Source organism: Bubalus bubalis, chromosome 16 (assembly GCF_019923935.1).
Source record: "Bubalus bubalis isolate 160015118507 breed Murrah chromosome 16, NDDB_SH_1, whole genome shotgun sequence".
Lineage (NCBI taxonomy): Eukaryota > Metazoa > Chordata > Mammalia > Artiodactyla > Bovidae > Bubalus > Bubalus bubalis.
The window spans coordinates 76,705,498-76,733,186 of NC_059172.1; the positions used below are offsets into that span (position 1 = coordinate 76,705,498).

Here is a 27,689-nt window from a genome sequence, read left to right on the forward strand (position 1 = left end):
CTATTTCTGCTGCTACTTCCATTATATAGTGCCTGTCTCTCCATTTTATCATGAGTTCTATATACATGACATACTCTAGTCCATTAAAATCTTATGGAAGAGAAGAGAAATAGCATGAAAATGCATGAAATACTCTTTTCTGAAAATGAGTGGAGAAAGGCTATACTGTGCACTTTATGCTTCTTATGCTTTGGTAACACACAAGGCTAGAGCTACTAATGGTGTTGAACCAAGTGTTGAGTTTTGTCCCTGTTTTGTCAGGCAGCACAGATTAAAAGGGACACCAACATCCTGAGACATCTTCTCAAGTGATGCACTCTGCCTCTATTGAGTATATGTCCTGTATTTTAAAAGATGACTCTGTTCTAATGGACCAAGTAATCTTTGAAAAGCAATGGAGCTGCTTGGAAGAGAAAAGGTCTCACACTCAGGATATTGAGTTGAAAGCTTTATGTCCCTTTAAATTCTCCTCTTTACTAGAATATTCTAAACCCAAAGCACTTTTAGTAAAGCATTTTTACCTTAGATTGTTTCTTGTCCACATGTCCCAAAAAGTTAAATTTTCTTTGCAATATCTTATAGGATACATTTTGAATTTTATAGTCATCAAAATACACTTAGTAGTCAATAAATATAAGATAAATTGGTTTAGTCAACTTATTATAATTAGGATGTCAAAATAGTCATACAAATACAGGTTTCCCCAGCTATACAAAAGAAAGGCATTCCTATGAAAATTTTGTAAGTCAAAATGCCATCGAGTGAAGACTTTTCATTTCATTTAGTGCTCAATTTCTTTGAAATTCTCATTTCAGTTTTCATTTTTCACCTTTTTTCGTAGAAGTGAAACTCTCTTCAGACTTCTTTCAGTTACTGAAGCAGTTACTAATGTAGATAAAACAAAGTGCTGTAAAGCAAACTTTTGAAAAGCAATGTGTACCTGTATATATTTACACTTTAATGTATGTTTATATTTATTTATTTATAGTTCAATTTTCTTACAAGTTTTAGTGAGTTAGCAACAGAGAGAGAGAGAGAGATGGGTAGATATAACTCTGTGTTTAATTTTGAAAATGGGTTACAATCTTTAAATTACTATGTAAATTTGTATTGAATAGTGGGAATCTTTTTCTACCATTTAAAAAGATAATAATCAAGAGAGAAAAATCTTACTTTAAGAAATGAATTTGAAATATACATTCTCATAGAAATAACAAAATATGTAAATATGAATTTAGCAACAGCAATTCTCTTTTAATTGAACAATTCTCTTATTTAATTGAACCTTAATATTCTGTAAGTTACATATTTATAACAGCAATTGTTGAAAGATAGATGCAAAGGAGAAAAGATTGTGTTCACTATGTAACCTACAATTTAGAAAGATTTGGTTTTCTCTGTTGTATAAAATTTCTATTATCAAAGCTCTTGATATTAATCTCAATACTTGCTTTTTTATTTCAAGTTGTAATGAATTGATAGAGAAAGAAATAAAAGAAGGTGCTGCTTAATACCTATAATTAATAGTTTCAGGTTCAGAGTTAGGCAGATCTGGATTAATGGTCTTCTCTGCCACTTACTAGCAATAAACATAGGTAAGCTGTATGCACTGTTCAGGGGTCAATTTTCTCACTTGTAAAATAGAAATTATATAGCAATCTACTCCCTTCGACTATTGCATTAAATAAGATAATGCAGGTGAAGAGCTTGGCACACATGGTAAGTGCTTAACACTAGCGAGTTATTACTATTATTTTTTATCATGAATTTAAATATTATTACTTTATTAAATAGAAATTTAAACAATAGTGGTCATGCATGAGTTGCCATTTTCATATAGAGGAAAATTTTCAGATTAAATATATGTTTGTCAACATAGTAAGCATCATCTAGTGTCTTGGCTTGTAGTGGGCTTCTTCAAGACACCATGCTGTTGAGAGGTCTCCACAGTAGACTGCATCATCCAGCCTGGTCTCTCAGCCCAACTGAGTGGTCAGGGAGTCAAGAGAGACTTTTAAAGTGTGGTGCACAGTACAGAGTGCGTCTTTGCTGCAAGCCCCTCCTCACCTCCATGTAAGGCCTCTCTATGCTGCTTTTTTTTTTTATCCAGCTAGGGAAAGATTGAAGGCAGGAGGAGAAGGGGACAACACAGGATGAGATGGTTGGATGGCATCACCAACTCAATGGACATGAGTTTGTGTAAAGTCCAGGAGTTGGTGATAGACAGGGAGGTCTGGTGTGCTGGAGTCCATGGGGTCACAAAGAGTTGGACACGGCTGAGGGAAGGAAAGTTATGACCAACCTAGATAACATATTCAAAAGCAGAGACATTACTTTGCCAACAAAGGTCCATCTAGTCAAGGCTATGGTTTTTCCAATAGTCATGTATGGATGTGAGAGTTGGACTGTGAAGAAAGCTGAGCGCCGAAGAATTGATGCTTTTGAACTGTGGTGTTGGAGAAGACTCTTGAGAGTCCCTTGGACTGCAAGGAGATCCAACCAGTTCATTCTAAAGGAGATCAGTCCTGGGTGTTCTTTGGAAGGAATGATGCTAAAGCTGAAACTCCAGTACCTTGGAAGAGTTGACTCATTGGAAAAGACTCTGATGCTGGGAGGGATTGGGGGCAGGAGGAAAAGGGGATGACAGAGGATGAGATGGCTGGATGGCATCACTGACTCGATACCCGTGAGTTTGAGTGAACTCCAGGAGTTGGTGATGGACAGGGAGGCCTGGCGTGCTGCAATTCATGGGGTCACAAAGAGTCAGACACGACTGAGTGACTGAAGTGAACTGAACTAAACTGAGCCTCATCCATAGTGGATTGTGATATTGTTGCAACATGTAGCCTCTTTTTTTGCGGGGGGAGGGGGTTCTTATAACAAAAGGAAATGAAACAACTTGCAAGTTGTTGCAAATTCAATAACTTTTCAGTTTCTTATTGCATTATATTCTGTCCTGTCATTCTCTTTGGATGTTAATATGGAAAATGTCACATATATTTTTGGCCAAAGAGGGGTTACCTGGTGGCTCAGCGGTACAGAGTCCACCTGCCAATGCAGGAGACAAGGTTTGATTCCTGGGTTGGGAATATCCCTGGAGAAGGAAATGGCAACCCACTCCAATATTCTTGCCTGGAGAATCCCATCAACAGAGGAGTCTGGCAGGTTACACTCCATGGGGTCACGAAGAGTCGGACACGACTGAGCAACTAAACAACAATTTTTGGCCAAACAAGGAAAATATATACTTACATTTAAGAGGTTAATGCTCAACCAAATAAATATGAGTATCAAATAAACAATCAGATAAATATATTTTCTAGCCTTAGCAGTTTCTGTACTATATCATGTTATAGCTAGGTAACTGGTTTATTAAACATGCTGAACTTGGTAGAGTTTAAACATATTAATAAGTTTTATTCTTCTCCCACAATTGTTTTCCAGTATGCTTCATCTCAAGTCTGGCTTCAGGCCCAACTATTATCTAAAGATTTTTAGGTATTAGGACAGTCTCATTTTTCAGGTATTAAAGAATTCCATTTTAGCTTAATAAAAACTTGCATCTCATATCCAGTTCTATGCTTCTGTCCCTCTATCCTAGTGCAGGCTTGACTAAAGGGTTATGATTTCTCTTTTCTTGCTTCTTTCTGCTTAATCTCTGACCTCCAAATTCTATTCCAACTCCCAGGTCAGAAAAGAAGGTGGACATCCACTTCAGGTGTTGCAGTTTGTGGTTCTCAAGCAAATATTGAGTGCCCCACGAGATGGCATTTGTCCACATCCTGTTTCTTTCTCTCATGAGTACTTTGGGTTCTTTGGAGAGTATCCTATCTCCTACTAGCAGGCAGCTTTATCAGCTCTGATCCCAGCAAGCCTATTCAAACCTACCTTCTGTAGTGTCTGCTTTGCCCACAATATTATTTCACTTTTCTTTTTTTTTTTTTTCTTTTTTTTATCTGTTATTTATATATATTTTTTTAATTTTATTTTATTTTTAAACTTTACATAACTGTATTAGTTTTGCCAAATATCAAAATGAATCCGCCACAGGTATACATGTGTTCCCCATCCTGAACCCTCCTCCCTCCTCCCTCCCCATTCCATCCCTCTGGGTCGTCCCAGTGCTCCAGCCCCAAGCATCCAGTATCGTGCATCGAACCTGGACTGGCAACTCATTTCATACATGATATTTTACATGTTTCAATGCCATTCTCCCAAATCTTCCCACCCTCTCCCTCTCCCACAGAGTCCATAAGACTTCTATACATCAGTGTCTCTTTTGCTGTCTCGTACACAGGGTTATTGGTTATTGTTACCATCTTTCTAAATTCCATATATATGCGTTAGTATACTGTATTGGTGTTTTTCTTTCTGGCTTACTTCACTCTGTATAATAGGCTCCAGTTTCATCCACCTCATTAGAACTGATTCAAATGTATTCTTTTTAATGGCTGAATAATACTCCATTGTGTATATGTACCACAGCTTTCTTATCCATTCATCTGCTGATGGACATCTAGGTTGCTTCCATGTCCTGGCTATTATAAACAGTGCTGCGATGAACATTGGGGTACTCGTGTCTCTTTCCCTTCTGGTTTCCTCAGTGTGTATGCCCAGCAGTGGGATTGCTGGATCATAAGGCAGGTCTATTTCCAGTTTTTTAAGGAATCTCCACACTGTTCTCCATAGTGGCTGTACTAGTTTGCATTCCCACCAACAGTGTAAGAGGGTTATCCACCAAGATTTAGAAGTATGGTATGTCTTCAAAAACTATTTTGGTCTCTGCTCTAGTAGCATAGTGTGGGACTGGGTCATCCTACAAAATTCTGAAGCTCAACAGCATCCAGCTGGGATGTGAGAAGTAAGCATCTGTACTCTGCAGCAGCTGTTTTGCTTCTTATGTTACTTAGCTCGAGGGGGAAATGACACTCCCACTTCGCTCCTAGTGACAACCGAGGCTGGAGGGCGACGCCACAGCACATCCATCTGCTAAGCTGACAGCCTCTTCCAACACATTCCTTGTGCTAACTAATCTCACAAAGATGGCTAGAGGAGAGTAATAGGAAAGGGTCAGAAAATTGGGTTTCTCCATTTCCTAATAGTTCTGTGGTTTTAGCTAGGCAACCTCACTTTAGCATCTGAGGTTACATGTGTCTCATCCCAAGTCCAGAAAAGACTCGTTAAGCTTCCTACTACATTTTCTTTCCATGTACATTATCTTTCTACTTCTGATAGGCTCTTGCTTTGTTCGTATTCTTATTTTTGCGGTTCTTGTCTGTGATAATTACTTAGGAAAGTTCACTGAGTTCAAAAGTTATGGAATGAACACAATAAAATACTATTGTAAGATGGAGCTGAATTAGTTTTCTCAGGGGCATGTGGGCTGGCCTTTTAAATGGCATTTAATGTGGCTTTGACGGCCAGACCAAATGGGACTCAGGTGGAATTATTTATAGGGGCAATTAAAAAATCTACGTACTATTGTCAGGCACTGGAGTGTACAGAGAAAGGCATAAAGCTGTGAGGGTTTTAAAGGTCTCTCCAGTCTGTGTTTCTAAAAAAAAAAAATATGATATAAAAAAACATAAGCATTCAACTGAAATAATTGGGAAAATCTCAAAGAACATACTATTAAGTGAACATTATAGCTTTCTTCAACTGAGTAATTTAATTATATTAAATAAAAGAAATGGTTCTCAGTAACACTAAGAGAAGATGAAGATCATATTAAGAGCAAGCAACAGACCTCTAAGACCAAATCTCAATATTCAGGAAAAAAGAAGCTAATAGTACAGCAGACAGTATTTTAAAATCATGAAACCACTTTTTTTAAATCATGAAATCTTTTCTACAAAATGTTTTCAAGAAATGTATCTTCAGTTTCAGAGGCACTTTGCAAACAGATGGTGATTTTAACAAATGCCTTTCTAAATGAAACATGAGTAATTGTTAGGCATGTCCATTTCTGATTAATAGCAAGGTGAGGGAAGAGCACTGGAATATTTGAGCAAGAAAGACAAAAGGGCAGGGAGAGGATATCAGCCCAGGAGTAAATGTGACACACTCAAGTTAGATTTCTCCTGTCTCCTTAGTCCCTATCATGCTATATTCCAGTCAAAAATCATGAAGCGTGTTCCAAGTCCAACGTTGAGCACATGCTCTGCGTTATAGCATTTAAATCTTATATCAACTCTGTAAAGCAGAAAGGTTTAGTTCCATCTTACAGATGAGAAAACAAAATAGGAGACTCTTAAAAACTTGTATAAAGTTACCTAGTCAGTAAGTGGCAAACCTGGAATTCTAATCTTAAGCCCCAAATGATGATTCCCAAGTTATCTTCTCTTGTGTTCTTGGAAGAGGGTGTTTGCTATGACCAGTGTATTCCCTTGGCAAAACTCTATTAGTCTTTGCCTTGCTTCATTCTGTACTCCAATTCCAAATTTGCCTGTTACTCCAGGTGTTTCTTGACTTCCTACTTTAGCATTCCAGACCCCTATAATGAAAAGGACATCTTTTTTGGGTGTTAGTTCTAAAAGGTCTTGTATGTCTTCATAGAACCGTTCAACTTCAGCTTCTTCAGCATTACTGGTCAGGGCATAGACTTGGATCACCGTGATATTGAATGGTTTGCCTTGGAAACGAATGGAGATCATTCTGTCATTTTGAGATTACATCCAAGTACTGCATTTCGGACTCTTGTTGACTATGATGGCTACTCCATTTCTTCTAAGGGATTCCTGCCCACAGTAGTAGATATAATGGTCATCTGAGTTAAATTCACCCATTCCAGTCGATCTTAGTTTGCTGATTCCTAGAATGTCGACATTCACTCTTGCCATCTCCTGTTTGACCACTTCCAATTTGCCTTAATTCATGGAACTAACATTCCAGGTTCCTATACAATATTGCTCCTTACAGCATCAGACCTTGCTTCTATCACCAGTCACATCCACAACTGGGTGTTGTTTTTGCTTTAGCTCCATCCCTTCATTCTTTATGGAGTTATTTCTCCATTGATCTCCAGTAGCATATTAGGCACCTACCAACCTGGGGAGCTCATCTAACTGTCTCATCCTCTGCCACCCCTTTTTTTTTTTTTTTTTTTTTTTTTTGCCTTCAATCTTTCCCAGCGTCAGGGTCTTTTCCACTGAATCAGCTCTTTGTATCAGGTGGCCGAAGTATTGGAGCTTCAGCTTCAATATCAGTCCTTCCAATGAATATTCAGGATTGATTTCCTTTAGGATTGACTAGTTTGATCTTCTTGCTATCCAAGGGACTCTCAAGAGTCTTCTCCACTACAATTTAAAAGCATCAGTTCTTTGGCACTCATCCTTCTTTGTGGTCCAACTCTCACATCCATACATTACTACTGGAAAAGCCATAGCTTTGACTATAAGGACCTTTGTCAACAAGGTGATGTTTTTGATTTTTAATACACTGTCTACATTTGTCATAGCTTTTCTTCCAAAGAGCAAGTGTTTTTTGATTTCATGGCTGCAGTCACCAGCTGCAGTAATTTGGAGGCCTGAGAAAATAAAATCTGTCGCTGTTTCCACTTTTTCCCCATCTATTTGCTATGGAGTAATGGGACTGGATGCCATGATCTTAGCTTTTTGAATGTTGAGTGTTAAGCCAGCTCTTTCACTCTCCTCTTTCATCCTCACCAAGAGTCTGTTTAGTTCCTCTTCACTTTCTGCCCTTAGAGTCGTATCATCTGCATTCTGAGATTGTTGCTATTTCTCTCTGCAATCTTGATTTCAGCTTGTGACTCATCCAGCCTGGCATTTTGCATGATATAAACTCTGCATAGAAGTTAAATTTATAAATTACATTTCTAGGCACTGTGATATATAATTTTGAAAACCTTAAAAAGTAAGTACTATTATTATCTCCTTGAGGAAACTGAAGGACAAAGAGGGTAAGAAGTATTTCAACCAACCAGCTAGAACGGTAAAACTGTTATTAGGTTTTATGATCTTTCTTGGTCCCAGAAGAACACTTTATTACTACTTACACATACCACTTTATCTACACTATTGATAGGAATAACAGCATTATTTGAACTCCTTAGGAAACACCATTGATTTTTCTTTTTTAAATTTTAGAAACTCTAACTCTTCTAATAAAGTGGGCTTAAGTGATAATGAGTTAATGGAAATACTTGTATGTTATAGACTTCAATTCAGGTAGGCACTTTTGTTGTTGCTTGATTTCTCTCCTGACCTCACCCTCACCGTGTAAGTAACCTCTATTCTTTGTTCCTTTCTTCTGCACTTTGCCATCCAAAGTAGTTGCTGGATTATGCTCCTAATTTTGTGACTTCTCTCAGATCTCTAGCAAAGCTGTATTATTTAATGAGCCATGTAAACATCTACTATAGTAGATTTGGAAATTTTTCAGGGGAAGAAAAAGAGAGATTGGTAGATGATTTCATCCTGTATTCTTTTATTAGTTGAGTGTTAATTAAAGCATATTTTTAGTGTGGCAGACTTTGTTCAGACTACTACACTTAGGAAGAGTTCATTGAAGCACAAGCTTAACTTCATGCATACTTAAACTAAGGTAGTATAATATGTTTTGGTTGCTCTGAGCATTTGCAATCAAACATATAAAATGTTTGGGACATTTTATGTCCCAAATGTAAGGGACAAAAGTCTACATTTTAACATGCCAGACATGTTTTACAAGGGATGTACAGATTATTGGAAAAGTGTTAATCACATTATTCAGTCATGGAAGAGTAATGTTCAAAAAGAAATGCAGAAAAATTAGTGAAAGTGAAAGTGTTAGTCCCTCAGTGGTGTCTGACTCTTTGCGACCCCATGGACCATAGCCCACCAGGCTCCTCAGTCCATGGAATTCTCCAGGCAAGAATGCTGGAATGGGTTGCCATGCCCTCCTCCAAGGAATCTTCCCAACCCAGGGATCAAATCCCCAGGTCTCCTGCAATGCAGGCAAATTCTTTAACATTTGAGTGACCAGGGAAGTCCAGAGTGAACCCATTAACAATGCATGTAAACTTGAGTCTCTGAACTAATAATCTAGTGGCATTTATCAGTAACCAACTGAGGGACAGAGGAATCTAGCTGCATAGATCTAAATCAGAATTTGACTATATTTAAATATATTTGGTTTTAAGTAAATGTGTATTTCTCTGAACTCAATGAAAGCATTCATTACATGTTTGATCATATTAATTTTTTGCTTCTAACAAGAATTATAGAACTTTCACAACAGAAGGACTCTGAAAGATTAAGGCATATCTCTACATATCATAAGCATGTTGTTTTATAAATAAAAGATATAATTAAAATCAGTGGACTCCAAAGTGTCGACTGCAGAGATAATAACTGTGTGCCATCAACTTGAAAAAGAAATGAATGAACGTGGGTTCCACTGATCATCTGCATGTAATTAGGAAATTTAAGCTAATTAGAATCAGAGCGCTCATTTCAAACACTGTGATCCTGACAGCAGAACACACTGCCTGAGTTATATCTATTAAAGCCTGAGGTTTTCTTTTTTGTTTGTTTTTCCAGTTTTATTGAGATATAATTGATATATAACACTATATTAAAAGTGAACAACATAATGATTTTATATATTTGTATATTACAATATGATTATCATAATAAATTTAGTTAATATTAATCACCTCACACAGTTATGTTTTCCCTTATGATGAGAACTTTTAAGATATGTTCTCAGCAATATTCAAATATATGATAACAGTATTGTTAACTGTAGTCACCATGTCTTCCCAGAACTTATTTGTCTTGTATCCGGAAGTTTGTACCTTTGTACCACATTTGCCCGTTTCCTCAACCCCTATCCTCACCTCTGGCGATCACCAATTCATTCCCTGTTCCTACCAGTGCCATTTTTTTTTAAGATTCCATGTGTAAGTGAGATCGTACAATGTTTGTCATCCCGTCTAGCTTATTTCACTTAATGCACTGCCCTCCATGTCCATCCATGTTGTCTCAAATGGTCAGGTTACTTTCTTTGTATGGCTGAATAGTATCTCATTGTATTATAATACACTATATATTTTTTATCCATTCATCGATCAATGGACATTTAGGTTATTTCCCTGTCTTTAAAGCCTCAAGTTTTCTGTTACCATTTCAGTTACTATTTTCTGTTACTATTTCCTATTATATCGAGCAAGCCTGTTGTAGAAAGAACAGTTCATGCTTATACACTAACTTATACACTTATACATAACTTATAACTTACATACTTATACATAAACTATTAAAACACAATGCTTTATAATGCCTCTTTTGTATCATTTATTATACATTAAAGGGCTTCTCTTGTGGCTCATCTGGTAAAGAATCCACCTGCAATGTGGGAGACCTGGGTGCAAGATCCCCTGGAGAAGGGAAAGGCTACCCACTGCAGTATTCTGGCCTGGAGAATTCCATGGACTGTGTAGTCTATGGCATTGCAAAGAGTCGGACATGACTGAGTGGCTTTCACTTTCATTATACATTCAAATTGGATAAACTTACTTAACATGAAGCTGAATATGGGTTTCTCTGGTAGCTGAGATGGTAGAGAATCCAACTGCAATGTGGGAGACTTGGCTTTGATCCCTGGGTTGGGAAGATCCCCTGGTGAAGTGAATAGTTACCCACTCCAATATTCTTGCCTGGAGAATTCCATGGACAGAGGAGCCTGGCAGGCAAAGAGTCAGACACTACTGAGTGACTTTCATTTCACTACCTTAAAAGAAACTGATAGCAGTAGGAAGACTTCAAAAACTAATTTTATATGATAAAATAAATTTTACAAAATCTAGGTCAATTATGAATAATTTGACAAGGACATTTCCCATACAAAAGCAAATTAAATGTTGCTTTCTTGGTTCCTCAAAGTGGAAATTTTCACCACACTTTTCATTAGTTTCTTTTTTTTTTTTTACTCAAAAAGTTAAAATCTTTGAAAACTCTCAATATGTTTTCTAAAAAACAAAAGCATTAATAGACTATGGGACAATACTACCAAAAGAAGAAAGTTTTGACATCAAACCATCACTTGTATTTTATCCTACTCATGTTTCTTTAATGAACTTCAAGAAATATTCACTAAAGAGTGTACAGCCTGCTTTCAAACCGTAAGCTAGAGGTTCCAAGCATTCTCTTTTTAGATGATGTCTGAAGGCTAAATAAAACAGAAAAGGACTTTCAGTGCCAAGTCTTTCCACAAAATCCATGCTTGTGGGGAGAGTATCTTCAAAGAAAAACATTCGAGATCCTAAATTTAGGGTATAAATAAGTAATTCCAATATAATAGATGAAGTAGGTGGCTCTGGTAGCTATTAGTTGAATATTATTTAGCTATTAATTGTCAGAGATGAATGTGAAACATTTGTATGTGGATAACTTTTTATTTTTTATAAACAAATAGCACTAAGAGAAGCCATAGTGGCACAATATCAACAAATTAACTTGTTCACGCAGTTTATTTGACTGTGAATTGATGGTCACAGTATTCAGAACTCTGACATTATCCACTGATGTATATTTGAAATTGTGTATCCCTGCCCTTTTACACATACAGTTAAACCAGTTTTTTTCTTGTGTGCCTTATCCATACCATACACAAGAAAAAAAAGAATTTTGAATTAGTAGTGTATAACAGTGATTTGGAGACCTGGTATCAAGGCACACTGCCATGTCATAAGTTGTTACATGCAACAATAACTTTTGACAATTAGTAAAAAACTCAAGCCATCTGCCTGTTCTTCATATAAATCAGGATGTATTTACTGCTATTGCTCCAATGCCATCATTTTTCTTAGTTGAATCACTTGTAATTTCCTTACTGAGAGGCAAAGGGGTATCTAGTTCCATATAATTCTGAGGGAGTACATGAGTGTGAACTCCACATGTGAATAATTTTTGACATGTATGTAACTGTAAAAGAAGAAAGAAAGATTGGTCACTGCTTCTGTATATATCCTTCTACATGAACAAGGCAAGAACTGACATTCATGGAGAACATGGCCTAGGAAATGAAATTGGGCCCCTGGTGACTAAAGGTCATTTTATTCAACAGACGCAATAATAGTGCTCTTTCCCACCTCCATGGACCAGGGAGAATTGTTTTTTTCCTTTCTACTATTACTACTACTACTACTAAGTCACTTCAGTCGTGTCCGACTCTGCGTGGCCCCATAGACGGCAGCCCACCAGGCTCCCCCGTCCCTGGGTTTCTCCAGGCAAGAGTACTGGAGTGGGGTGCCATTGCCTTCTCCTAGTAGATGTAGTATGCAAATTCTACATCAGTTTTTCTAGTATACAAAATGTTGTGTGAATATCTGCCAGTAATTAAAACCCTTTCATCCAAGTAGGTAATATATGAAAGTTAATGTATTGTTTATTAGTATATCAAGATCATTTAAAAACTATATGTTGAGATATAAAGGTAACACTGAAGTGTAACATTGCTAATGCAGTCTCATAGCCTGGAAAAGGCTTTCTTTTAATAATTTTCTTCATTTAACAGTTATTCCTTTGATAATATTCCCTTTCAACTACAAACATATTTTGTGGTTTGGTGCAGTGAAGGGGAAATTTATTTCTTTGACACATTTATTATTTTAATAATTACACATTTGTAAAAGTTTTGCCAAGTATCTATATATTTTTCATTTTTCAGAGAGATTCAGTCTTATAGCCTTTTTTTTTTTTTGTAATATGTAATCATTTAAATAGGTTCTCACTCCAGGGAACTATTGCTAAGATTTCTTTGTAAGAACCTGTTATATCCCACAGGTGCTCTACTCACCACTCTGTAATGGGAAAAGAATCTTAAAAAGACTGAATATATGTTTATGTATAACAGATTCACTTTGCAATATACCTGAAACTGACAGAATATTGTAAATAAGCTATGTGTGCTTAGTTGCTCAGTCCTGTCCAACTCCTTGCGACCCCATAGACTGTAGTCTGCCAGGTTCCTCTGCCATGGAATTCTCCAGGCAAGAATACTGGAGTGGGTTGCCATGCCCTCCTCCAGGGGATCTTCCCAACCCAGGGTTTGAACCTAGGTCTCCACTCCCATAAAAATATTAAAGAAGAAAAGGAACTGTATTTACCTGTCAAAATAAACTATAATTGGCATTTTCCATGAAAAAAAAAAAAAAGAAGAAGAAGAAATACTAGTTTTTAGCTGGGGGAAGAAATTCTTTACACTGGAGCTTCCTGGGAGTTCTGGAAAAGTCTTAAGGCTAACGTCTACCTGTGGAGTTTCCAGGGGCTCTGCAAGCCCTGGATCACAGAAGATTCACATGATTAGAAAGGAAAAAAAATGTGTACCATGAAACTTATCATTAGTAGATGTCCATGACTGTAGTGTTAATTATGATTTGGACCTTATAAACCAGAGAACATTTACAAGAGAATAATTAGTTTGGAGATGCAGTATATGGCCATGAAAAATATACGCCAAACTCTCCCACAGAGATTTGAAAGCAGGGTATCCATCACAAACATTTTGTTTTAATATTGAATAAGACCACCCTGACTTCAAACAAATTTTGATCTGTTTATTTGGAAATGTTACCCAACCAGGTAGAATTATGATGCATTCTTATTGTAGGGACACTTAAAGTGTGCATTTTCCTCACTCATGGCCCATTTTTAACCACAGTTCCAAAGACAGCACCTACCAATGTAAGTGGAAGAAGTGGAAGAAGGCACGAGTTGGTCATCGCCTGGGAGGTAAGAAAGCCCACTCAGATGTCAGGACGTGTTGATTCCTTAAATAGAAAGCTATACATAGGGTATGAGTACCTGGTACAGAGTAACTGTGTAATTTTTGTTTGAGATTACAAATGAGATTACAAAACACTTTCAGCATCAATTACTTACATGAATATTTCCAATGTGAACCTTTCATACAAAGTCTAAAGTCCCATCCTGTCATATGAGCTTTCTTAGAATAAAGTTTGAATAATTAAAATATGTCCTCTCAAATTAGTTTAGATGCTTGTTTGGCTTAGTTTAATGTTTGATTACTTCACAGTTAACATTTTGTGGGCTAAAACCGCTGAGGTTTTTCTGGAGTCGAGCCTGGGATATCTCATTTATCCCATACAATAATCCCACTAGTGGTGATTTCTCTGTTTTCTAAATGATGAAACTGATACACAGTTTGAGTAATTTCCTGAGAAACAGTAGAATTGGGATTTTTATAACAAAATCCTTGTTCTTTTGTATCCATCATCATCTGACCTCCAAAATTCCTTCTGTCAGAGGAAAGGAGTGGGGGTGAAAGCCTGTGAGAGGTACATTTATTTTACATAAAGCCACTTTCCTCCTCTGATGTTAACTTACTCTATTATCAAATATAGCTTTGTAGATCACAGATCAATGCCTTAGAAAGTGGAGATGGAAGTGCCTATTGGAGAAAACTGAACTAATCCCTGACCATCTCAAAGAACAATGAAAGAATGTACAAAAATATACAGAAAAACTTCTTTCCCCTTAGTACATCTTCCAAGAGCACATCCTCTGACCTGTTTCTCTGTTCATTCTCTTCTTCTTCAATTAAATTTTATGTCTTGCTTTTGATTTCTGCAGAGGTATTAACTTCCCAATTCCTGACCTTCACTGAGATCATATCTCTCTGACAGGGAATTGCCTTCCCTGTCAGTTTTGTGTCTTACTCAGCTTGGGCTACTGTAACAAAAATGCCGTAGACTGGGTGGCTTATAAACAACAGAAATTTATTTCTCACAGTTTTGGATGCTGGAAGTCCAGTTCTAGAAGGCACAGGTGGGTTCAGGTCTAGTGAAGGCCTACTTCCTGGTGCTTATAGCACCATCTTCTCACTGTGTCCTCATCTGGCAGAGGGTCAGAAGAGCTCTCTAGAGTCTCTATTATTAGGGCACTAATCTGACTCATGAGTATTCCATCCTCATAACTAAATCACCTACCCCAAATCCATCTCCTAATACAATCACATGGGGGGTTAGGAATTATCATATAAGCTGGTGGGGTGGGGGTGGGGGAGAGGATATAAACATTTAGTATATAATACTTTGAAATGATAGATTTTGTCTCTTTTCCTCCATTCAACACATAGTTTTTCCTCAAATCAAAAATTTTTTATAAAGTAACAAATATTTTTGTGTGTTAAGTCGCTTGAGTCGTGTCCAACTCTTTGCAAGCCTATGGACTGTAGGCTCCTCTGTCCATGGGGTTCTCCAGGAAAGAATACTAGAGTGGGTAACCATGCCCTCCTCTGGGGGATCTTTCCGACTCAGGGATCAAACTTTCAGCTCTTGAGACTCCTGCATTGCCGGCAGATTCTTTACTGCAGAGCCACTGTCTATTGGATATCTATTTGTCAAACATTGTCCTAGGCAATGGTTGGTAACTGCTCCATTGACTAACTAGTTAATCACAATTGCACAATGCAATTCATGCCTATTTAACAAATTTAAATGTGGGAATTCTCTTGCAGTCCAGTGGTTAGGGCTCCAGTCTTCCACTAAAGAGGACATGGATTGGGGAGCTATGATCTGGTTTATGAGGCCATGTGACCAAAAAAATAAAAATTAAAGAATTTAAATATAAATCATATAGTACAAGCTTCTCGAGCATATACTGTATTCTAATTATTTTAATATTTCATATGTTAGTAAAGCACAAAAGTAATTAAGAAAAATACTAAAAAAAGAAAAACAAAAGGTCTTACATTAATTTCTCCTAAATTTTCTAACCAAAGACCTCTGCAGAGCATTACCAGTGACAAGATTTTCCCAACCACCAGACCATATGACAGTTTTCACCAACATGTTAAATTCTAGTGTGGACTTCAAGGACCTTTGCTTCATGTACATGACTAATTGGAGTAAAGTTGTCTCACTTCAGGAGTTTTCAATACTCTTGATAATTTTCTTAAATATCAACTGATACCATTTAATTTTTTAACTTTTACCTTTAAAGCCTTTTAAATTTGCAACAACTGCCAAATGATTATGCTACATTGGCTTTCAATGTACTAGAAAGTTTGGAGAATCTCTTTTATTCTAGTTATCTATAATTTTAAAAAGTTAAAGACTGGAATAAATAGTTTTTTTGACCAGTTATTTTGCTGATAATTAATTGTATTCTTCTTCTCTAGCCAGTATCTGAAGAGTTTCAGAATGGGGAAGGCTTTGGCTATATTGTGGCTTTCAGGCCCAATGGAACACGTGGCTGGAAGGAAAAAATGGTGACATCCTCTGATGCTTCAAAATTCATCTATCGAGATGAAAGTGTCCCTCCTCTTACCCCCTTTGAAGTGAAGGTTGGCGTTTATAACAATAAAGGGGATGGACCCTTCAGTCAAATTGTTGTCATATGTTCAGCTGAAGGAGGTCAGTTTTATCATCCTTATTTTCATTTAACATTTTAATATTTATTTTGGTAACTGAATGTGACATTATTGTATTATTAGAAAATACAGATATGCCAGAAGAGAAAATAAAAAACCCATAAAACAAAACTTACCCATAAATTCACTAAACTTTTTAGATGTATTTTTCCAAATAAGTTTTATTGAAAAAAATTGATAATTCCATATATTAATACTTTTCTTTATGTTCTTCATGCCCCACTGATATATGGCAAATATCTTTCCGTGATAATAACAATATTAGTCATACCTGTTATGTAGTCTATCCTGTGAATGTATGGACATTTAACTATTCTTCTTTGGTTTGAAATTTAGATAATTTTCCATTTTAATCCACAAAAATTTAAATTTATATCAAATGAATTTAAATAAATACTCCAATAAATATTTGTTACTAACATCCACACAAAATATTGTATTGATAAGTATCAGACAGGATTTTTTGTTGCAAGCTTTTCACACATGGTATCATTAAATCCTCACAACAATCTTGACTAATAGGCATTATAATCTCCATTAAGGGAAATTGAAGCTCAGGAAAATTAAGAAACTTGCTGAAAAAGTTACATAGTTTGTAATTGAGAATTAAACCCATTGCTGCCAATCATTAAATCCTTGATTTGTCTATAGCAAGCTGCTATCATATGCATAACTTTGTTTAATCTCAGTATAAAACTAATAGGTAGTGAAACTGATAAACATCTTTTACTATTATGATTATGTAACTATTATTCACTTAATACCAGTGTATCATGATTAGTCAACAGAAAATAATAAAATTCTGTATCATTAAAACTACCATTTAGTAGGAAAAAAAAAAAAAACAAACTGCCAGGTAGGCAGGACCTGGGCAGTATACCCATTTCATAGGCTGTAAGACATTGTGTTTACTTGCAGGGCCAACTGAAATTCTGCCCTTGAATTGAAGAAAGACTATGATGTTATTCATGGTTCTAGTCAATAGGTGGTAGTGCTAGAATGCCAACTCAGCTTTCTACACCAAAATCTCTGGTTCTTTCAAGGTTTAGTACAAAAGTGCATTTTCTGAGAGGAAGCTTGACAGAACTAACTCCCCAAAGTTAGCTATTCCACATAGTCTTTCTTCAATTCAAGCTCAGAATTTCAGTTGGTCCTGAAAGTAAATACAATACCTTACAGTCCCTAAACTTGACAGCCAGCTGAGCTAATGCTCCACCAGAGACAGCACAGATTTGTCCTTCCAAATAATTACTGCTTTTATAAACTGACCCTTTTATTTCCTTTGTGCCCACATGTGTGACTCGAATAGCTCAAGAGGATTATCAATCTTTTTGGTACTGGGCATTCATGGGGGTAGATAAATAACTTCTTTTGAATATTGAAATACAAAGGTAGTATTTGATTTATGAAAGATGTAGTTTTTCATTACCAGCTCCTTTGTATTTTGTGACATAGAGGAAAATTTTGAAGCAGAAGTAGAAAATTTACCCTCATATAAGAATGACCAAGGAAGTGAAGAGTCAAGTAATACCAAGTGTCCTGATGAGGACATTCATGCACTTGTTGTTGTTTAGTCACTAAGTTGTGTCCAACTCTTTGTGACCCCGTGGACTGTAGCCCACCAGGCTCCTCTGACCATGAGATTTTCCAGACAAGAATACTGGAGTGGGTTGTCATTTCCTTTTCCAGGGGATCTTCCTGACCCGGGAATCGAACCTGCTTCTCTTACACTGGCAGATGGATCCTTTATCTTTGAGCCACTTGGGAAGCCCATTCATGCACTTAGCGTCTCAAATTTGTGATGTGTTTTCAGATAGTATATACAGTCTCCATATTACTTATATTAACTCTTACAATCAAATGTGAGGTAGGAATCTCAAGTTGCAATTTACTTGTAGGAAACTGAGGCTCAGAGGCTAAGTAACATGCTAAATTCAACCCAGTAAAGGACAATAGTTGTAACTTTTGTAACTCTAGTAACTTAGTAAGTTACTTAAGTAAGCTACTTAAGTGTAGTAAGTGATAGGACTGGGTGTGTATGACTCCAAAACTTACCCTTTTAGTCACTACCCTGTATCATCCCATCAGGAATGTTTTTAATAATAATATTTTGCTACTGTTTTATGTTATTGTGTGTATTACTTTGTATCATTTGTTATGCACATGGCCTAAAAGGTCACATGAGATGAATTGTAGTGGTTTGTTAACATGATTTGCATGGTAACACCAGTGCTGCCTTTAAAAACTCCAAATTTATACATTCCTTGTCAACATTTGCTTTGAAAGTAAATTATAGTAGCCACCATGGGTTGTTTACCCTGTTTCCTTAAACTTGAAACGGTTTGCCTTTAGAGATTCCTCTTTCTAGCTAGATAGAAAATATGCACATTTTCAAAGATACTGAAGCTGTTGCTGTAACATATTTCATAGTAACACTTCATTTATTTTGGTTGACTGAAATGTGAAAGATATAAGGAAAATTAAATCAGGATAGAGTCTGCCTTTGTTCTGACAACAAAATTAAAACATATATTTAGCATTTGCTCACTAATTAAATTTGCTAACTTGGAACTTCATGAGTAAATATTAATAGAGCTTTAGCACCATTGCATTGTGTCAACCAGGAAACGCAGGATAATGGAAGGAAGAGAGTATTTGCCTGCAGTGGGCAGAGCTTCAGATGGAAGCTCACACTAACTTGAAAGCCTTTGGCAGTTTTTTTTCACCTGTCTGAGCCTTGCCTTCTTCCACTTTAAAAGTAGAAATCTATATTATCGCTGGGAGCCATTACAAATCTAAGGCTGAAATTCTGTTATTCTATTTTCTGAAAAATTCTTTTACATTTTAGTCATCCCAGAATAAGTAGTAATGATAGATCCATTTTTGTTCTAGAATAAAATCGGGGAAGGGACTTCCCTGCTGATCCAGTGGCTAAGGCTCCGAGTTCCCAATGCAAGGGTCTAGGGTTCAATCCCTCATCAGGCAGCTAGATCCCACATGTTGCAACCAAGACCCAGCGAAGTCTAATGGGTGATTTGCGGCTTCCCAGCCGGCACAGTGGTAAAGTATCTGCCTGCCAAAGCAGGAAGAGCAAGAGACATGGGTTTGATCCCTGGGTCTGTAAGATCCCCTGAAGTAGGAAATGGCAGCCCACTCCAGTTTTCTGGCCTGGAGAATCCCAGGGACAGAGGAGCCTGGCTGGCTATAGTCCATATGGTAACAAAGAGTCAGATATGATTGAGCACACACACACACAGAGAAATCAACATCCTTTTTAGTCACTTGGCAAACTATTGGAAAAGGAGTGGACGTTTTCAAGATTGGACAATTTTAAAAATAGTCGAGGGCTGTAATAAACTAGTAAAAGTAGAATATAGTACTCATGCCAGAGCAGATTCCTCTTGTCCATGCCTGTGGACATTCACAGAGATTCACAGTGAGCCCTTGTCCTCATACGCATGTCCAAAGCCCAAATATCTGATTGAGACTGCATTTCTCCATCAGACAAATTCTGTTTCTTTGTTCTTCCATTAACCTAGTCCACCTGTTTATCACCTCACAATCCCTCTTTATTCTTAAATAAAGTGAAGAACAAGAGCAGGGGGACTAGTTTTCTATCCCCTTTTATGCGCATAGTTTCTTCCCTTTGTTCATGACGCAGCTACTCAGCTGAGGTACCAGGAAGAAGGTATTGCCTTTTCAGAGCTGACACCAGGCCTTATCAAGCACAGCCACCAGATTTCATGTTGATGGAGGGAAGCATGGAATGCAAGGATTTCAAGGCACACCTGACAGTATTAGCTCTCAACCCAGGTCCCCTGGCACATCGACAGAGGATGGCATTCACATCCAGAACACACTTCCATAAGTGCTTGTGTGCATTTGCCATGTACTTCGTCTTTTTCCTTTCCTCTCAAGAAACCTATAGGAATGTGAGTGAGGCATACATTCCTGAAGGCAAAACACTGTATGTGATCTGTTATAGAAGGAATCATCCTTTTATACACATAGATACTTAGTAAATCACTTAGGAAATGACTCTCACCACTCGAGGATTGACTATTGCCCTAAAGTACTGTCAGAAATTACTGGGCTTCCCTGGTGGCTCAGAAGGTAAACAGTCCACCTGCAATGCAGGAGATCTGGGTTTGACCCCTGGGTAGGGGGGATCCCCTGGAGAAGGGAATGGCAACCTACTCCAGTGTTCTTGTCTGGAGAATTCCATGGACAGAGGAGCCTGGTGGGCTAAAGTCCATGGAGTCACAAAGAGTTGGATGCGACTGAGCAACCAACACTTTCACTGTCAGAAAACCTCCAGATGTTTGTTGTTGTTTTTTTCCTGTTAACACCCTTGAGACGCTGAACTCTTTCAAGGTTTACACAATGGAAGTAACCCTGAATGACTCTTTCAGTGACAGACAGAATCCGATATAAAGCCAGAGGAAATAGGTTTGCCTGCTAGGACTTCCATGCATTGTGGACATTTATCAATTATCTATATCCTTTGAACCAAGCAAAAGTTATGTGCATTCCAACCCTGATTTGATTTCAGGTCTCAGGGTATGGTATAATCCAGGGGTCCCCCACTTCCGGGATCTAATACCTGATGATTTGAGATGGAGCTGATGTAATAGTAATAAAAGAAATAAAGTGCACAATAGACGTAAGGAACTTGAATCATCCTGAAACCATCCCCGACCCTGTCTTTGAAAAAACTGTCTTCCATAAAATGGTTCCCTGCTGCCAAAAATGTAGGGGGCCACTCCATGCAATACTCTCATATTGGAAACAATCCTATTTTTCTTAAAGAATAGCAAAGTTCAACATAACTGATTTGAAAGTGCATAGTACAAATGATAAAAAGCAATTTTTTTCCAACATGAGAAATCAAATCAGCCTTAATTTCTGCATTTCTAGAAATGCCTTTTAATTAAAGTTATATCTGTTTTCCACTTATTTCTTGTTACTATAGCTTTGGAAAGAAACTGAGAATTCAATACATCTGATAGAAAATTAGAGGGAACTTTAATATAGATTAATTGTAGGTTGAAAAGTTTATTTATACATAATGTGCATTAGCCTTTTCTAGTTTTTTTGGGGAGGTGTCTTTTTCCTTATATGGAAAAAATGTGTGGCTTTTACTTTTTATTAAAGTCAGAAGCTTCTTCTAGCTTGCAGAAAATGATATGCAATTATCCTCTTGCAAATTGAGCTACCACAGCTCAAATTAAAACCTGACTTTCATGGGGTGTTATTCTGCAGATCAGTTCTGAGCTGAAACTGAGCTCAGTGGGATTTATGTGAACTTGAAAATTAATAAATCGGCATATTAGTTGTAAAATACAAGGAATAATTTCCTGACTTAGCCAGATGATTCATTTGGATTAGTGCCTATAAAAGTTCAACTACAGCTGTCTTCACTCAATTTTTAAATAATGAAGCCATAGCCCTTCTCCCAAGGAGTTTATTAAACTGTCCTTTGATTAATGGTGTTGCCCACCCCTCCTGGGAAGTCAAATGTATAATCAATATTACAAGCCCATGCCCCCATGTTACTTGGAGAACTCAAGCTGCTAGGTCACTTACCACAAATGTATCATCTAAATTCATGAACATGGTAATGCTGTACAATATTTTTAATATAATTCAGTTCAGTTCATTCTCTCAGTTGTGTCCAAATCTGCTACCCCATAGACTGCAGCATACCAGGCTTTCCTCTCTATCACCAACTCCTGGAGCTTACTCAAACTCATGTCCATGAAGTCGGTGATGCATCTTTCCCAGTATCAGGGTCTTTTCCAATGAGTCAGCTCTTCACATCAGGTGGCTGAAATATTGGAGCTTCAGCTTCAGCATCAGTCCTTCTAATGAATATTCAAGACTGATTTCCTTTAGGATGGCGTGGTTGGATCTCCTTGCACTCCAAGGGACTCTCAAGAGTCTTCTCCAACACCACATTTCAAAAGCATCAATTCTTTGGCGCTCAGCTTTCTTTTTAATCCAACTCTCACATTCATACATGACCACAGGAAAAACCATAGCTTTGACTAGATGGATCTTTAGTCAGCCTGTCCACTTTATATCCCAAGACTGGAGTGAAGGAGCCAGCCATGGTCTAATTAATATCATCATAAGTGAAAAAAAATCTTTAAAAATCTTTGAATTTTTAGACATAATGCCAATATAATCTCAGAAATAGGTCCCTAAATTTTCATCAAAATTTCCAAGTATAACAGACAGAAGTAAGAGTGGCAACAAACATCCTGGCATTTACAGATCAGGAGAGTTTCAGAGATGCCTGAATATAAGATCTATGAGGACCAGTGTAGCTGTGATGCAAAATTATTTTTAAAAAAATCCAGGAAATAGGAATAAAAGGAGTTGAAAGTAAGTCTGTAGCAGGCTTAAATAGGAGATGATGGGGGTTCAGGTGGGATTCCCAGATGACCCAGTGGTAAAGAATCTGCCTGCCAATTCAGGAAACATGGGAGACCTTGGTTTGATCCCTGGGCCAGGAAGATCTCCTGGAGGAGATCTTGGTGTGGCTGCCCATCCAATATTCTGGCCTGGAGACTCTCATAGACAGGGGTGCCAGGTAGGCTATAGTCCACAGGGTTGCGAACAGTCCAACACGCCCAAAGCAACCGAGCACAAACACAGGGGCTCAGGTTCTGGCAAGATGGAGAGAGGCCACGTGGGGATTCCAATATCAGTATTCTTGAGATGAGTTAAGTGTGGAGGGAAAAGAGAAGAAAATACGTGAGGAAAAAGCACCCAGAGTGTAAGCAGAGATGTGTGCAGAGAAGCAAAACATTGTGATGGCCAGAGCCCGGCTGACTGCCTTGCTCAATTCCTCGCTCTACCTTCCAGCAGCTGTGCAACTTTGGGCAAGTTGCTCAACCTCCTGCTCCTGGATTTCCTCATCTGAAAAGTGGTGGTCCTGATAATAGGTGTGTTGGGAGGATTACTTGATACATATAAAGAATTTTAAATAAGGCTTGGCATATATCAAATCTTCAATCAGTGGCAGTTATTATTATTACCTTTGGTTATTTCCCCCTCCTCATCTATTTTGTTTGTTATTTTTTGTTTGTTTTAGTCTTATTCCATCCATTCATCTGTCAGTTGCTTGGAAACAGCTGTGCAGCAAGAGAGTGAACTATATATTCTCCCTGTAAAAATCTCTTCTGCCCCCCAAAATTACCCTAAGAGATAGAAAAAGAGCCAGTTGCCTCCCTGGTCCAACGGAAAAACAGCAAGACAGAGCTCTTGAGATCTGAGTTCCACTTGGAACTCTTTCAGATCTAGAAGCAGAGTTTAGAAAAATCAGCCAGGTTCCATGCCACTTTTTTCATTTGCAAAATGAGAGCATGAATTTAAAACATAGATTCATAACTCAAAACCTAAAGAGATCATGTAAGCAATATAAACAAGTGAAGTAGTCCCAGAAGTTAGACCATTGGGATTGGTGGAGAATCTGGCAAACTAAAAAGAATATGCCCTAACTCATGGGACCAGTTGATAGCTCTCATCTACCAATACCCAAGGAGTCAAACTTGGTATCACCCATTTTGCCCAAAATAAGCCACAAATTCTTATTTTAAATGAACTGTTGGAATTAATCAATTTAATACATTACTTGGGCAAACAAAATATGGCTGAAGACCCTTTGGTCATCCATATGTGAGGATCCAAGAGACTTTCTAAAATTCTTCCTGGTTGTGATTTTCCATCATTCAAATATGATGGGATGCCCAAACAGGACATCTAGTTTCAATCCAAAGCAAACATCCTATGATCTAGTCAGCTACTTTTTAAGTTTTTAGTTTAATTGGAGAATAATTGTTTTATAGTGTTGTGCTGATTTCTGCCATATAGCATGCATAAGCTACATGTATACACACATCCCCTGCTTTTGAGCCTCCCTCCCACCCCCTTGTCTTACCCCTATAGATTGTCACAGAATACCAATCTGAGCCCCCTGTGTTATATAGCAACTTCCCAACTATCTGATAGATGGTAATATGTATCTTTTTCAGTCCCACCTTCTCCTGTCCCTGCTGTGTTTACAAGTTCATTCTCTACATCTGTGTCTCTATTCCTGCCCTGCAAATAGGTTCGTCAGTACCATTTTTCTAGATTACACATATATGTGGTAATATATGATATTTTTTTTCTCTTTCTGACATACTTCACTCTGTACAACAGCCTCTAGGTTCATCCACCTCAACTGAATTGACTCAAATTCATTCTTTTTTATGGCTTAGTAATATTCCATTGTATATATGTACCACAACTTCTTTATCCATTCACCTTGTCGGCAGACAAACTTTTTGATACACATGAAAATGTTCACTGACTAATAAAGGGTGCAAATTGAAACTTTTGGAAGTAAATTGAATGAGGTCATGTTTTTACATGCTTAAATTTTCAATGCAGGTCAGCATGGTTATGTTTGATACTGGCCAGAATACTGGAGTGGGTAGCCTTTCCTTCCTCCAGGGAATCGAACCCAGGTCTCCCACATGGCAAGGGGATTCTTTACCAGTTGAGCCACAAGGGAAGCCCAGCAATACTGGAATGGTTGGCCTATCCCTTCTCCAGTGGATCTTGCAAACCCAGGAATCAAACCAGGGTCTCCTGCATTATAAGAGCTATCAGGGAAGCCCCAATGTTTGATATTATTTATATCTAGAAAGTGAAACAAAAATTTACTGTTCAATTCTTGTTTCATTGACCCTCATTTAATTAGATGTGACCATTGATCCAAGTGACTTTCTAATATTTCACAATATTTAGCCTCTGTGAGTGCAACTGTGGAATGCCTTTTAATGTCTGACATTGATTTAAAAACCTTACAGCTTTTAAACAGAAGCTAGGGTGCTAATTTGGGAAATAATTTTCTGACTATTTTTCTTTATTTCTTACTTTTTTAAAACTTCCATCATTCTATTTTAAAAAGTACTTAAACTTGTGTAGTGCTACAGAAAGCTGAGAGAGAAATTTCTTTCTCTGCTGCTGCTGCTAAGTCGCTTCAGTTGTGTCCAACTCTGCGACCCCATAGACGGCAGCCCAACAGGCTCCCCTGTCCCTGGGATTCTCCAGGCAAGAACACTGGAGTGGGTTGCCATTTCCTTCTCCTTCTTTCTCTAGAGATAGAGATAGAAATCCAACCACATATTTTGTGCTTCTGAAATTATTTATGCCCCCTGCAATCTTCTTTGGCAAAGATATAATTACCTCAATTAAAAAAAAAAAAAAGTTGAAAAAGGCATTTGGCACACAAATCTCTGCAGTGCATTCACTGAAAAGATAAGCAAAACTCCTTCTAAATAATAAATGATATTTAAAGAGTGGCTTTCTTTGAAATAAATCATATCCCAAATCTGGGAGATCAGGTTATACACACTTAAGAACATGAGCATTTCCTTTCATTTACTTGCAAAATCAAGAATTTTAGCTACTATTAAATACCAATGAAAAAATTGTTGCAAGTTTGCTGATAAGAATTCTAGAATATAATAAAATTAGAAGCTTTTCCCATAGTTTTTTTGTTTTTGTTGTTGTTAATGGTAGATGCACAAGTAACAGGCAGTTGGAAAGTGGGATGTGGGAAACCACTGAGCAAAATAAAATAAAATAAAAGATATTTAAAGGACAGAATGAGAAATTGCAAATTATACCATGGCAGAAACTAATGTCAACTTCTGTGTAAAGATTAATGTGAATTTGTCAAAGTACTTTGAGTTAATACAAATATAATATGTAATTTTAATGAAAGCTTTACCAAAAAAAAACCATTGCTTAGTACAAACTTTGAAAAAGTCTTTTGTGGACTTCTTTTATAGTAACAAGGGCAGATTTTTTTACTTTTATTTTTTCAGTTAATAATATATGAAGACTCTCCAGTTAGGCATGTGGCCACCTTCCATCAGAAAGTGAAATATTCTCAGCAAATGGCTATAATTCCCTTTATATGTCTAAAACATAAAAATATTATTTAGAACTCTGCCTTTGCCATCTGGTTGATTGAATCTAAATAGATTCATCTGAAGTCTTAGCAATGATAAGCTTCATCTGAAATTTTGGCAATGATATGGGGTTAGAATCAAAGTCTCTACAATTTTCACAGGGTAGGAGTTTTTTGACATCGACTGTGTACAGATTGGTTGAACTAACGTATGGCCTTTATTCTGCCATTTCATTTAACGTGTGTTTGTGACACAATATTTATGATTCAGCAATGTCAAAGCTGAAAATATTTTGTTCCTCACATACAGTACAACCTCAAATAAAGTGCACCTCTTGATGGATGCCAGTCAGACACGATGTATTTGAAAAAAAAAGCAAAAACTAAAACAGTGCAAAAGGCCACTGAGCACAGACATGAGTGAAAAGGTGGTTTTGAGCAACAGCACCGAGACCTCCAGGGACTTTCCTTTTCAGCCCATACCAGTTTTAAAAGTCAATGCATGCCTTTTAAATATCATGATTCATAACACATTCTTTACACAATCATGGAAATGTGGCTGTGTGGTCGAAACAACAACAAAAGAAATCAAATGAAACTTAGATTCTGTTTGTACCTTCACAAAGTAAAAGGTAAAATAGGTGATATTTTCTGAATAGATGTTTTAAGTGCCAAGATAGTTTATATGTATTATTCCAGTTAAAACTAACCTTAAAAACCTACTAGCTAAGTATTCTCAATATGCCTGATGACAGATGATGGGACTAGAGCTCAGGAAGAAGTAAAGTAACTTGCCTGAAGGTAAATAATTTTCCGGAAGGCAAAAAACAACCTTAGCAAGCAAAAAAGCCAAGGCTGACTCCTAGTCCCTTCTTTTGATCATTATGCTAGTCTGGCAGACAATTTAAGTCAGATAATTTAACTTCTTCAGAAACATCCTAGTTAATCCAAGGATAAAGATCTTCGCTTGTCTTGCTAGATTTATTTGTCATTGGTAAGGTACTTGATGAGACTTGACCTCGGAGAAATCCAAAAAGATCATCTTTTTATCCTGTTGTGTTTTTCATAATCACCAGAGCCCTTCATTTAAAAAATCAGGGAAAAGAAAGTAACACCTGTCATATTCAGGGGCAATGCTTTGGTAAGTGTAACTTGTTACCCCCGTGGCTTATTATTTCCATTTTCCTTCATACAGAACCCACTGCTGCTCCCACAGATGTCAAGGCTACAAGTGTATCTGTGTCAGAGATTCTTGTTGCATGGAAACATATTAAAGAGAGTCTAGGAAGACCACAGGGATTTGAGGTATGAACAGAATTCTTGA

General features: G+C 37.3%; 1 protein-coding gene across 1 annotated transcript in view; it reads left to right on the forward strand.

The window, feature by feature from the left end:
* CNTN5 (contactin 5) overlaps window positions 1–27,689 on the forward strand; it is a 1,686,091-nt gene that overhangs the window by 1,608,987 nt on the left and 49,415 nt on the right. Inside the window, exons 19-21 of the mRNA XM_025266987.3 lie at window positions 13,663–13,733; window positions 16,144–16,378; window positions 27,561–27,670. Of these exons, the coding sequence (XP_025122772.3) occupies window positions 13,663–13,733; window positions 16,144–16,378; window positions 27,561–27,670 (416 nt within the window). The remainder of the gene's footprint in view (window positions 1–13,662; window positions 13,734–16,143; window positions 16,379–27,560; window positions 27,671–27,689) is intronic.